The sequence below is a fragment of the Chenopodium album genome, chromosome 16 (genome assembly GCF_948465745.1).
Source record: "Chenopodium album chromosome 16, dcCheAlbu1.1, whole genome shotgun sequence".
Lineage (NCBI taxonomy): Eukaryota > Viridiplantae > Streptophyta > Magnoliopsida > Caryophyllales > Amaranthaceae > Chenopodium > Chenopodium album.
In genome coordinates this window covers 6,794,716-6,809,736 of record NC_137849.1, presented here as the reverse complement: position 1 = coordinate 6,809,736, position 15,021 = coordinate 6,794,716, and the positions used below count along the sequence as shown (strand labels likewise).

Sequence of the window (15,021 nt, the reverse complement as noted above, 5' to 3'; positions counted from 1 at the left end):
CAAGAAGCTGGAGGATCTTACAGTTGATGATGACCAGAGTGTTGCTTCTTAGCTTATCTTAACCTGCCATTTCCTTATTTTTATGAAACTCTAATTTTATCTGCTTTCGGGAACAATTTCTTTTGGTTTGTAATAAATGGGTACTTTTGTTTCTTTTGCTAAACTTGTGAATTTGGTACATTTGGCCGATGTTTTAAATCGGTTTTGGATGATTAGTATCTATGTTTGCTCTGCCTATATGCTTTGTGAATATTTGTTCTCTATGCATGTCTTATACGTCATTGATTATCGAACGAGGTGAAATGTGAAAGAGTCTCGTGAATCTCTCTGTTTTTAATAAAAATACTTCTTTCTGTTTTCGAAAATCTTTCTTTTCGTACCCTGTTTATGAAACATATCCAGTGTAGTTTATTTTGGTCCATAATAAGGGTCCAATAATTGTGTAGTTGGATGGGTTTGAAAAGACCTTTCCAATGATATATTATAAGCCCAATTCCGATGAATAATGAGGAAGCTATGGCCAAAATACTAAACTGAGCCCAAACCGGATTTTACCTACGACCCAATGATCATGTGAAGGGTCCAAAGGCTTTAATCCCATTCCTAAACTAATTAGGATTAATTAGAAGCTTCTATTAGTTTATAAAAGGTCTTAATTATCCTTTTTGAAAAGATAGATCAAAGAGTTTGAAATTGATACAACTCCTCTTTTTAAGAGTCCTTAATCTGTGCGAAATGAAATATGATCGGATATTATTTTTGTGTCTCATAATTTTTATCCAAATATTATATGGTTGGATATCTCTTGAAATTATATTTCCAATTATATATTATAATATTAAATCCGAGGTATAACGAAAAAGATATGAAAGAAATACGAAACTCTATCCAAAACTGACACCGTCCCACTATTTTGGCTTCAAGATTTTAATTTGATTTTAATTGGGTTGAAAAGTAGACTTCAAGATCTTTCCAACGACATATTATTTTTCTTATTTTGATCTCTAGATCAAAAGTTATGATAAAAACAAAAACCGCAAAAACTGCTATCCATCGACTTTTATTCCGATTCGAATTCAGATTCTTTTCTTAATCCTTTGACCCTCTTTTTTCCTTATAAATAGAGTTCATATCACCCCTTTTTCAATCATCAACAATCTTGATCATCAACAATCATCTATCCTATTTTCTCTCTCAAAGTTAGAAGCTTATTCTTTTTCTCTCTTGATTTCTAAGTCTAGCCTTTTCAAAACACTATTTCTCCATCACGAGACTTAGACACACCTAGCCAAGCTCGAAGTTACCTTCACCCTAGACGTGAAAGGTTGATAATTTCTGAGGGTTTGGTTCCAAATCTCTATTTCAATTATTTAAATTAATTGTTAGATTTAATATTTTTATTGAAGTTACTAACGTGTGTATTGTTTTGATAAAAAAGAGATACGAGGCAACAAAGTAAGTAGTTTTATTGTTACATATCTTTAGAAATCATGCTTATATTATTTTAATTCCTAGTATCATGTTAGGATGCTTTTATTGCTTTCTAGTATCATGCTTAGGTTGCTTCCTATTTTTTTCTATCTTACTAGTATCATGTTAGGGATAAAGCTTTGATCTTTATTATTTAGTGACATGCTAGGATTTGTTATTAATCATGTTAGTACCATGCCTAGGATCTTGCTAATATTATTCTTTGATGAGAATATCGTTATGATGATGATGATTTGTTGTGTCAATATTATTATATGTTGCTTGATTATATTATTGCTTGATCACGCCCTCTCTTACAGGTTTAAAGGGAATTTGTACTTGAAATCACGCTTAATAAGATAATTAATAATTTTATTTAGGCTAATGTGATTTTAATTCAAGTGATCGCCAATAATAGATTTGTTTGTGCATTAATATTCAACCAACATAGATTAAATAGGTTTAGGGTTAATATATTGATTGTATGTTAGTCAAAAAGCGCACATGAATAGAAGAATAAAGTAGAGGCTATTTTTAGGGCAGGTTCAATCTCTTTTAGGTTGGATTTGTACCTTCATCCCCGAATATCCAGTCATGGTTCAGGACCACTATGGAGTTAGCGATCTCATGGATCGTGAAGAGGTGTAATCTTCACCCTGTGAATGGTTTACAAGTTCCTAAAACTTGTTGGCGACTCTTTTAATCTAGCTTCCTTCCCTTTGGACGCTACCATGCTTAAGTGTATGATCACAGTGGGGCTCAAGTGTAGGATGCTTGAAATATTCCCTACAGCATGCTTCCTGTCTTAACACCAAACCACTTAGATTGGTGCTGTGTTATGGTATACTATTGATTGTGTGTTGGTTTTTGATAATGCTAAAAGAGGGAAAAGATGCAAACTATCAAGGAAACTTAATCATTCTATGGTCTATGTTCGAAGTCTTCACAAGTCTACCTACTCTCTACAAGCAGGTATGATGTAAATACAAGTTTTTCAAGTTTTTCGTTTTAATATTGTTTTTCTTTCTTAGTATTAGTTCCCTTTCTGCATTATATTTTGCATTTGCATTTTCTTTCTTTTAGTTTAGGTTGGATTATTTTTGTTTCCTTGTAAATAAGTTTGGATTGTTTGTCATCATCAAAAAGGGGAATATTGTTGGACTTAATGATTTTGATGATGACACAACCTAACTTATTTACAAACTAATAAGAGCTTGATTGTTTGAGTGTGTGATCAGTTGCAATGACTAGGAGAACTGAGCGTCTTGCGAAGATTCCATGAGGAACAAGAAAGCCATGAACAAAGCAATCTAAAAGAGAAGAGTTCCCTCACAGGAACTGGTGCTTCAGAAATGAATACTTGAGAAGAGAAGTTTCCCCTCGAGGAATAGAAGCTTCAGAGTGGAAGCTTCACCAGAGAAGAGAAGTTCCTTCCAAGGAACAAAAGCCTCGGAGTAGAAGCTTCAGCAGAGAAACATGAAGACTAATATATTTTTATATTTAAGGATTTATGTAATTATAAGGATAGGATTACACTCAAAAATATCTGTATGGAATTGGTCTAAAAAGATAATATGGTGCAAGCATGTTTTTAGGAAAACAGTTGATCTCTAACGTTTATCTATTTTCAACAAAAAGGATTTTATTTTGTTTTATTTTCGAAATATCTTTTTACAAATAAATCTAGTCTTTTGTTTTCCAAAACTTGCGGCCTACTCCCCATGATCTTTCCCATATCATGGTCTTGCACATTGAGGAGTTCATGTCCCTTGAATTTAGGACATGATCTTCTTAGTGGGTTGGAGTAGTGGCGTTATGGATTTGCTGCACAAAGAGCTTTTTCCAAAGCGACTTTTGCTCTATAAATAGTCATTTCAGTTGGAAAAACTCACCCTTACTCAAATAGATTTCAATCTTTGTTTTCTTTAATTGAGTCAAGAGTCAATTTCACACTTGTGAAAAAGAGTGTTCTAATATCCTTATACTAGAGTTAATCTTTTCGAGTTGTATTTTGGGGAATTGGGAAGTTTGAGTGAACTTTTGTTTATGAGAAAGAGAAGAGAGAAAGAGAAGTGAGAACAGAAAGAGAAGAGAGAAGAGAGAAAAAGAAGAGAAGAGTAACAAGTTCGGTGACTTGTTCCTCGGGGCTTTTGGTTCGTTGAGGAAGTCAAAGTTAAAGTCTTTAGTTTGTAATAGGTCCATTTTCCTTATTCTAGTGAAGATTCTTTTCCTAAAATCCCAAGTGGTCGTGGTTTTTCTCCTTGATTAGGACCAAGGAGTTTTCCACGTAAAATCTCTCTTGCACTTTTAGTTCCTTTAGCTTACTTATTTTTATTTCCGCAAAAAGTTTGACAAATCTGTCATAATACAATTCAAATCCCCCTTCTTATAGTATTCATTAAAACAACAGTTTGGTCAGGGTATGGATCCGGGTATGGGTTTGGGTGGATCTGGGTATGGGTATGGGTTTGGTGGTGGCAGTGGGTGGTGTTAGGTTTATGGTGCCTATGGGCTTAGGTGGGTTTAGGGTTTAGGTGGGGAGAGTGGTGGTTTGATGGTCTGGGATTAGGGTTAGGGATATGGTTAGTTAGGGGCTGGTGGAGTGGTGGTGGTAGTCTGATGTTGGAGTTAAGGGTTGTTGGTGGTGATATGCCGCGCCGGTGGTGGTGCAGCGTTTTTTTTTTTTTTTGGTTGATGTAGTTTCCGACGAAATTTCCCTTGAAAATCTCCGACGGAATTGTATCCGTCGGAGAATTCCGACGGGTTTTTCCGAAAATCCCTTCCGACGAAAGAATTCCTTCGGAAATTTCCGGGACATCGCCTGGGGTAATAAACACTAGTTAAGGCATTAAATTGGTGTTAAAAATAATTTTAAGGCGTTAAATTTGAAATAGGAATATTTATATTGGAAGTAGGTAAATATTTTATATATAGGAATAGTTGCATACATATATCAAATATTAAAGCATTAAATTAACTTTGAAAATAGGAATATTTGCACCGGAAGTATGTAAATATTTTTGTAAATATGAATAGTTGCATTGAGAATATGCAAATATTTTGATAAATGAAAATAATTACATGGAAAATAGGTAAATATGAGAAAAAATTTAAAAATTATTATTATTATTATTATTATTATTATTATTATTATTATTATTATTATTATTATTATTATTATTATTATTATTATTATTATTATTATTATTATTATTATATAAGAAAATACTTCAAACTTGACCATTAAAGAGAAACGTCAAAAAGGCAAAATATAACCCTCTTTCATAAACGAAGGGAGTAGTCCAAAAAAAGTGCATGGTGAATTAATGTTTATAAAACCCAACCATTTTGCCTAATTTTAATAATTTTCACGTTTTCTTAGCTTAGTAATTGTCACAGTAGTTCTCAAGCAAGTTTTCACGTTTTCTTAGCCTAGTTCCAATAATTTTCACGTTTTCTCACCAGAGTATTTGTTACAGTAGTTCTCAAGCAATCAAAGAACGGAGCAATTCTATTTCATTTTGAGTCGTATATAAAGAAAATTCATTTTCTTCTTTTTGAGTAAAATTTTCTTTTCTTTTATTTTTACAGTATAAGCCCAATCATTTAAAAAAAATAAAGGAAATTTTGTTAACAACTACCATTAAACCTCCGTTTTGAAAACAACTATCTTTTAAAAAAAAGTTATAAAACAACTACCACAAACTTGTAAAAAGTTAAAGTAGCACTACTACTCTTAGATTTCCGACTAGAATCTTCGGGGAGTGGGTCCTACTTTATACCTTTCCCTCCAATTATCACCATCTGAAATTACATAATTACCCCTCATATTATCCAGACCCAATTATCTTCCCTTTTTTTCATTAATTTCCCACCTAATCCCTTTGTGCTCTCCCTCATCTCCATTATTAATTACCTCTCCTATTTCTTGCTAAATTTCTCATTTTGCTCAATTAATCTTGCTTTGACCTTGCAGCAAATAGACCTCTTGCTTCAAGTTAGCAACTTCTGCCTTCATTAACTTCTTCTCCAACAAAAGCTGGTTAGTTATGACCCTTTGCCATAACACAAGCAACTTATACCTTCATTAACTTCTTCCCGGATTGGTGCTGGTCCAAGAAGTCTCCAATTTAGGGGATCCCACAATAGCACTTAGGAGGAAAAAGATGAGTTGACTCATAGGATGAATTGGACATGATTCTATTCGCAAAAATCCTAGATATACTTGGATAACAACCAGTTAATTAGCCCTAATTTGGATGAATTTATTCAATTCACCCAAAACACACAAAATTGTGAAACCCTAATTTCCCTCTTTTCCCCAATTTCAAGTCACTAAGAACCCTAATTTGCATAGTATATTCTAAAATTGACTTAAATATAAATACAATAACCTAAAGTAGTGTTCCAAAAATGATTCCTCTTGCTCAATTAGTGAAATTAAAAAGGAAGAGATTTGCTCAATAAAACTTTTTTGGATGGGAGCTTTGTTGTCAAAGAAATAAATATTGGAAGGAAAGGTATAAAGTCAGACCCACTCCCCGGAGATTCTAGCCGGAAATCTAATAGTGGTAGTGCTACTCTAACTTTTTACAAGTTTGTGGTAGTTGTTTTAAAACAAAAAATTAAAAGGTAGTTGTTTTCAAAACAGATATTTAAATTGATAGTTGATAACAAAATTTTCAAAAAAAAAAAAAAAAAAAAAAAAAAAAAAAAAAAAAAAAAAAAACCACTTCAGACATCAACCTAACTTTTAAAAGTAACAAAACTTTTATTCCATATGAGATAAATGGGATATTTACAATACCTCTTCTTAACAATGATATTTTTCTACACTTTATTTTATATCAATCTGTACTTTGTATCAAATAGCCTATCACATCTACTATTTCTCTCGAGCCTTAGTAAAATGAGCCAATTAAGGGCCTGTTCTGGTTTACTGAACTGAGCTGAGCTGAACTGAATTGTTTATGAGAGAAAGAAATTGGAAACTGAACTGAACTGAACTGAATTGAACTGAAATTAAGCTGAAGAAAATAGACCCTATGATAGAAAACTACTTGTAGTTTATACTTTATAGTGTACATTTTTATGGGACCAATTTTGTGGCATAATATACCTCCATGTTCATGCTCTAAAAATCCACAATTAATTTCAATAACACTCTATTATTTTTTACTTTCTTAGAGCCTATTCTCTTCAGTTTAATTTCAGTTCAGTGTAGTTCAGTTCAACTTCAATCGGTTCACTTCAGTTCATTTCTCATAAACTATTCATTTCACTTCAGTTCAATTCCTAATTTCCTTCTCTCATAAATAATTTATTTCAGTTTAGCTCCAATCAGTTCAATTCAGTTCCAATCAGTTCACTTCACTTCATGCAATTCAGCTCAATTCAGTAAATCAAAATAAACCCTTTAAGTAGCCACATGTACCGCTCTTAACTTTTCCTATTCACTGATACCACATGATTTTCGTGAGGAAGTCTCCACGATTCTTCGTTCTTGTTTTGTATTCTTATTTTCACACGTCGTTTGCACAAAGAATCAAAGACAAATACTAAACATTAGTCAACTTAGTCAATTTATAAATGTTACTTTTTCTTATTTTATTACTTAGATGGTTCGTTGTTGCTCCCTTACTTCCCTGTTTTTGTCATAAACCCCAAGCTTCATTGTACAAATCCAAAATCCGACTAGTCGATGTAATTGACCAACACTTTTACAGGACTCATAAACAACTAAATAAATGCATTTTGGTAATTAAAGTAGAAATTTTAGCCCTGTCTAAATGGTTAAATCTTATCTTCAATACGTCATGGTCATAACTCTCTCTTCAAATAAAACATAGTCCAAAAATTATATCATACGAACTACTCCATAACATCATAGTTATAAAATACTTGTAAGTAATAAACTTATACTCCTTTTATCCTAAAATAGTCGACCTTTTTAATTTTTTTCGCTATTTATAAACAGTACAAATCCAATATTAGTTTTTTTTTTAGAAATATAATGGCTATCCAACTATTGTAATTGGGTCAATACTAGTTTTTTAGTAACAAATTAGAACCAAATTTTATTATAAAATATATTGTTAAATAAATACTCTCTCCGTCCCTTATGGACAATTTTCACGTGAATTAATAAATTTACATTGAATATGCAAAAAAGTTAAGAGAGAAATTGATAAAAGTACATAAAAAACAAAGTTTACATGAAAAATTAAATTTGCACAAATATTATTGCGAATTAGAGGAAATTTTGGTAAAAAACTGGAGTAATATTATTAGTTGTTGAGAAATGGGAAATACAAATGGGATGAATATTTTGAGACAAAAATTTAGCCATAAGGGATTATCAATAAGGAACGGAGAGAGTATTAAAATAAGGTATTAAAACAAAGCTTTATAATATACGGAGTACAGAGTATCAATTTGTTTACATTTTTTTACTTCGTATTAATATCTAATCATATACACTGTCCTTTGCATATCTATACTTATATATTAACAAGTCTTAAGTTAAGAGTTTTACCATCTTGGCCATTTATTAATTGTGTTTTTTTATCCAATAAAATTATAGTTAACTTAAATAAGTTAATTTGTGCCTTATTATACTATTTGTTTCCATTATTTGAGTTGACAACTAAAAAATGTTTACAGCAAGACTTAAACTCAAAACCAACATGTCTTAATATCTAACCAGTCGAATTTGATTAGCAAATTAAACATGTACAAACTAGCAATGTGGGACATTGTCCGGACCACACACATTAGTTTAAGGTTAAATTAATGCTTTTCAAATTTAACTTTAAAAATTCATAATTTAGAGATGTAAGAGTAATATTTATTTATTTTGTACTCGTATCATCAAATGTATATCAATTAGATTATTTGAATGAACCTCTTAAAAGTCCATCCAAACCCCACACGGTCTTTTTCTAAACATTCTTTTTACAATTAAAATAGGGAAATGAAGTTGCCTCTTCCATAATCCTACTGCAACACGCAACTCTTTATATACTTCGTATTTGGCTAGCTCCATCACTCTAAAAAATACAAATTCTATAGATATCATATTATAAAATTTAGGAGAACGTCTCATACAAGAGTTACTCGACTTGTAATCAAATATGGAAATGTTTTCATCACAATTTGGCTCTGGCCTCGCCGGTCTAATGTTCATTTGGACAATATACCGGCATTACCTCCCTCCCAAATTACATGAAGCTATTGAGTATTTCACTTCCCGCTATACTCATAAATTGGCTAGCTACTTCTCCCCTTACCTCGATATCACCTTCGATGAGTACTCGAATCGATTCAATCGAAACGAGGCCTACGACGCGATCCAAAGCTACCTCGGCGACAAATCTTCGACAGAAGCTAAAAGTATGAACGCTGATTATGATGAAGGTGCCAAGAGTTTGTTGATAAAATTGGGAAATAATGAGGAGATCATGGATGAGTATAAAGGTGTTCAAGTTTGGTGGTCTTTTGTCAAACAACATGTTGAACAAGCAGCTATCTCTTTCTTCAGAAACTCCAATGAAAAAAGGTTCAGATCTTTCCCTTTTTTTCAAGTTCATTTTTTTTTTTTTGAGGGAACAATTCATGATATATACATTAATTTAATTAATTAACATCTCTGTTTTATTTAATTTGTGTCTTCAGAGTTAAAAATGTATGGAGTACCTTTTTTTTTTGAAAAATTGTTAGGAACTATTCGTTTAATAAGTCATTTTGTCAACAACTAATCATTTAAAAAAAAATTTATAAAAACTACCCACTAAATTTAAAAAATTTGACTATCACTGTCCATTTTGATTTTTCGACAACAAAATCCGACGAGTGGGGCTCACTTTTGTTTTTACTTTCAAAATTTAAACACGAAATAATGAATCACTCAATTAAGAAGCCAAAACAAGTGAATTTAACATCAATTTAGAAACATTACATATTTCTTAATTAAAATCATAATTACTTTCGCCCTCTTTAATTGGGGAAATATTGAAAATTTTGTGTTTTTAGGTGAGTCGTTATAAAGGAGATTAGATTGGTTGTTATATACGAGGTTTAGGCTTAAATTTGGAGGAAAAAAAATAAAATTCGGCCACACTTGTCAAATTTTGTTGCCGGAAAACCAAAATAGGTAGTACTATTCAAACTTTTTAAATTTAGTGGATAGATTTTTGATAAAAAAATTTAGCGAGTAATTGTTGAGAAAATGACCTATTAGGTGGGTAATTCTCGACAATTTTTCATTTATTTTTTTAGCAACATTTCTCAGCTTCATTTTGCTTCCTATTTTGACCAAAAAGTTGAGGGAGTAGTTTATTTTGTTGCTTTTTTATTGCAACCAAACCAATGAACCAATCATTTTAATATCTTTTTTGTCATCCCATTTCCATCCAATGGTTGAAGTATATCAAAAAGTTTTGGTTTTATTTTATAAAGAGTTGCTTTACACTGCCAATACCCCCACAGTTGCCATTTCAGCTTGAGTTGATTGGTTAAACACTTTGGGAAATTAGGGGAAAATATTACTCCCTCCGTCCCTAAATAATAGTCTTTTATGGGCAAATTTTAATTCCAAAATATTTACCTCATTTGCTTTATCCAACAATTATTAATATTAATTTTTTACCAAAATTCCCTCCAATTTGCAATAATATTTGTTCAAATTTAAATTTTCCATGTACATTTTGTTTTCCCATGTACTTTTATTACTTTCTCTCTCTACTTTTTTGTATATCCAATGTCAATTTACTTTTTCAATGTACTTTTACTATTCTTATTTGTGTTTATTAATTCCTGTGAAAAATGTGCATAAGGGACTATCAATAGGGGACGGAGGGAGTAAAATATTTTCATCCTTTAGTGAAATTAAAACTGATTTAAGATTTAAATTAAAAGCAACATCAATGTCATTGTTTCGGTTTGTTCTAGGAGTAACTATAGCCCACTATCAGGTATGGTCCATACCAAGTACTTTTTTTGTTATTGTTTATACTGTTATTATTGATAAATATACTGTTATTGTTGATTTTATACTGTTATTTTTTATTCTATACTGTTATTATTCTAGCGAGATTTTCAATGAAAAAAGAGGGAAAAAGAAAAGAGAGTATTTTTGTATTATACTGTTATTATTAATTTTATACTATTATTATTGATTTTTATACTGTTTTCGTCCCTTAGTATGGATCATACCGGATAGCGGTCCATCACTTGTTCGAGTGACAAATTTCTAACATCAAAATTAAAGATAGTATTGCCTTGTGGGTTCTAGTTAGATTATTTGTTTGGTTAACTTTCATAATATCATACTTTATAATTTTCTAATCTATTTATTATTAACTTTATATACTAGTCGTCAAACTTTATATACTAGTCGTTAAAATATATACATTTTGAGAAGGTTTTGCGTGATACCGTTTTACGTGAGTCCGGTTTATAATACACACACCCATCCCCTACCCACTACCACTGCCACTACTTAGCCACTTGTCGGCGGCCAACGACCACCCTCCCCCTCCCATCCCCCGGCGCAGCAATAAGCAAGACCTTATAAGACCCCCCCCCCAAATCTTCTAGAAACAACCACAGCATAAACCACAAACACCAAGACTACAACAACACCCACATGAATCAAAAACGCAAAATCAAGAATCGCAATCGCACGAAGCTTAGATTCCTCGTCGATCCTTCAACCCACTAACAACATCAAGAAGACGATGATTCTGCCAATTTCAAGCTCAATTGTCCCAGAAATCGTTGTTAATGTTTGTTGTTCTTCAGTTGAGTTTTTAGTCTTTTTTTTTTTTTTTTTTTTTGGTGTGTTGCTGTTTGCTGCCTCTGTTTGTTATGACTGGAGATTGATAACCGTGAGATATGATGAAGACCAACGGTACGATGATTGTTGATGATGGTAGATGGAGCAAGAAGAAGAAAAGGGGAGGGGTCTGATTGAGGAGCAGAAGAAGAACAGGGATCTGATTGTTGGGATTGTCTAACATCCGGTTAATGTTGTCTACTATTTGATACTTATAAAGTAATATCTTACTGTAATAATAATCTAATTTCTGACACTTTTAATCTAATACTCCCTCTATTTCATAATGTTAGTCCCATATGGAATCAATCACATAAAATAAGAAAAGAAATATATTTGGAATCTAACATTAAAGTACACCATAATTCATAATTAGTTTACCTTATTTAATTTTTTTATTAGGAAAACATAAGTAATAATTGCATAATTTAAGGTAAATATTTCCTTACTTAGAGTCATGTCATCAATCCACAACTTATTAATTCCAAAAAAAATCAAGTTATAAATGAAATATATTCAATATGGGTATATCTTTTTGAAACGCCCAAAATAGTATATGAGACTAACATTATAAAACGGAGGGAGTATCTAATAATTATAATCTAATATCTGATTATTATAATCTAATTTCTAACATTTATAATTAATACCTGATAATTATAATCTAATATCTGACCATTATTATCTCATTTCTAACACTTTTAATCTAATGTCTGATATTTATAACTTAATATCTGACCATTATATATCTAATTTCTGACAATTAACAAATTTTTTTTTTCTGTTTGTATGACCGGAATCACGTGAGTCCGTTCTACACAATACTTTGTCATACTTTCTCCGTTCATTAATCAGATTCCTACTTCTCTCTATTATGTGAGGAATAAATGCTAAAAGTAGGAATTCAATTAAGGGATGGAGGAAGTACGAAATATATTTGATAGAGTAATATAAATCTGTCCTAAAATTATTTATCAAGTCATGTGTGATATAATATTCTTTCATTTATTTTTATTTATTTATTTTGGAAACATGAGTGATCTAATATTCTAATCACTAGCCTAGTAAGATTTAAAATTTTTGAAAAAATTTATCAAGTCGTTCAAGAGATATAAAGTTTAAAACAGAGCTTATGACTTCATTATTTTACTAACAAATGTTGTGAATTCAAACAGACACTACACATTGGTGTTTCATGCCAAGCACAGAAAGTTTATAATGGACAAGTATCTACCATATGTTCTAGAGGAAGGCGAGGCAATAACAAATCGAAACAGGAGGCGAAAGCTGTATACAAATGATGATGATGACATGTGGCTTAACTACATTGATTTCAAACACCCTGCAAAATTCGGGATGTTGGCAATGGAGGAGGATAAGAAACAGATGATCCTCGAGGACTTACAATGGTTCAAGGGCGCGAAAGACTACTACGCGCAAATTGGAAAGCCATGGAAGCGGGGTTACCTTCTATATGGTCCCCCTGGAACAGGAAAATCAACACTAGTAGCAGCCATGGCTAATCTCCTAGACTACGACATCTACGATCTTGAATTGACATCAGTTAAAAATAACAAGCAACTGAGAAGCCTATTAATCGAAACAACTTGTAAGTCCATCATTCTGATTGAAGATATAGATTGTTCATTGGACTTGACAGGACAAAGAACAGAGAAAAAAGAAGGAGATGAAGAAAAGGCCGGCGAAAAAGACCCTTTGAAGGATAAACCTGCAGGAGAAAAAGAAGTGAAAGACAAAAAGAAGAAAGGAAGTGAGGTAACTTTGTCTGGTTTACTAAACTTCATTGATGGAATTTGGTCAGCTTGTGGAGAAGAGAGGATCATCGTGTTTACGACTAATCATGTGGACAAACTCGATCCTGCTCTAATTCGGCCTGGTAGAATGGACTTGCATATCGAGTTGTCTTACTGTCGATATGAAGCATTTAAGATGTTGGCTAAGAATTATTTACAGCTTGAATCACATCCTTTATTCGAAACCATTGGGACATTGCTGGAGGAAATAGATGTTACACCAGCCGATGTAGCCGAAAATATTATGCCTAGATCAATCAAGACTACTACTGCTGAGGATTGTTTAAAGAAATTAGTTGTTTACCTTGAGAAGGCAAAGCAAGCAAAGAAGTTGAAATCTAAGCAAGAACTTGTGTTGAAAGGTGAAGAGAAGTCAAGCATTGGGGGAAATATCTGGTGAAAAGAAAAACATGTGAGAATTTAACATAGATTTATTATGAGTAAATCAATTGTATTAATTTAAGTAGTGAACAAAAATCATGTAATCATCAAGTTGATTTGATAATCAATTACTATAGAAAACATACAGTGGTAAAATCAAATCAAATGTAACAAGTACTTCGTAAATAAACTTTTGCATAAACAACTTTTTTTTTTTCCATTAGTTAAAGTCATATGATAATTACAATTGAGATTAGTGAGATTAGACCCCCTGACCTCACACTTGAATTCCGAAAGTTAGTCAGCTACTCTAATGCCTATCTTAAAACTATAATATGCTATGAACCTTATTCTTATATAAATAGTCGGTGATATGACTCCCTTTAAAGTGAGCTATCAATATTTACTAATGCCCTTCCAAACATGAAGAGTTTCTTTTTCACTCCCCTCCCTACCCCTTCCCTTCACTTCCTAAAATTGTATTTAAACAAGCTTGAATCTTCATTCGCCTTTGCTATTTTCTTTAAAAAAAAATTAATTCATTGAGAATTAATATCTTGCACCTAATGAATTTATAACACTTTTTTGTTGTAAACTAAATAAGTTGAAGGGTCCTATCATATTGGTATCTCAGCCTTCACGTACGAGTGAACTCAATCTTAATTAAGAGGCTAGCTATACTACAGTGAGGTGAGGGAAGGGTTAATAGCCTCCCTCTATCCCCTAATTTGCATTTTTTTTTTTTTGTTAGAAATGAAATCATCATACATCTAATATTAAACTAGTGTGTAGCTCGGATATTATCGAGTATTGCTAATAGCTAACCGCACTTACACTGACACACACCCCTGTATTAACACTTTAAAATTTCTATAGCACATGGTAATTTCTTGATCATTGTAATGAAGCCACATGTAAGATGTAACGCACTTTCTTTTTGATAATAATAACTCGTGATAGATTTCCATGAGGAAGCACCCACGATACTTCGTTAGTTATTGCTTTATATTCGTTTTTTCGCACGTCTTTTGCATAAAGACAAATACTAAACACTAGTCAATTTAAGTCAATTATAGGAATATTAGTTTAACTACTCCCTCCGTGTTTTTTTAAGTGACACACTTTGACCGACACGTAATTTTAAGAGATTTTATTGACTTTAATAATGTAAGATGTTAGTGGGGTAGGTTGGAGGAGTGAGAAATGATAAAGTAAAAGAATGTGAGAAGAAGTGGGGACCATGAAAGGAGTGAGAAATGATAAAGTAAGAGATAGTGGGGTGAACCTATATTATTAAAATATAAGGAATTTCTAAAAGATGAAGTGTGTCACTTAAAAAAAACGGCCGTTTAAGAAAAGTGTCACTTACAAAAATACGGATGGAGTATTTTTAATATTTTTTGGACGGTTCGTTGTTGCTTCTTTACATGCCTGTTTATGCCTTAAGCCCCAAGCTTCATTGTACATATCCGAAGAACAACTAATTGGTGTACAATGATAGACAATATTCACAAAACAAGT

The 15,021-nt window shown here is 32.0% G+C and overlaps 1 protein-coding gene across 1 annotated transcript; it reads left to right on the top strand.

The window, feature by feature from the left end:
• Positions 1–8,516: 8,516 nt before the first annotated feature.
• LOC145584796 (AAA-ATPase ASD, mitochondrial-like) lies at positions 8,517–13,720 on the top strand. Its single transcript, XM_081641586.1, has 2 exons — positions 8,517–9,028; positions 12,481–13,720. Exons 1-2 carry the CDS (start codon positions 8,604–8,606, stop codon positions 13,517–13,519), a joined length of 1,464 nt encoding a protein of 487 aa, XP_081497712.1. The 5' UTR covers positions 8,517–8,603; the 3' UTR covers positions 13,520–13,720.
• Positions 13,721–15,021: the final 1,301 nt, after the last annotated feature.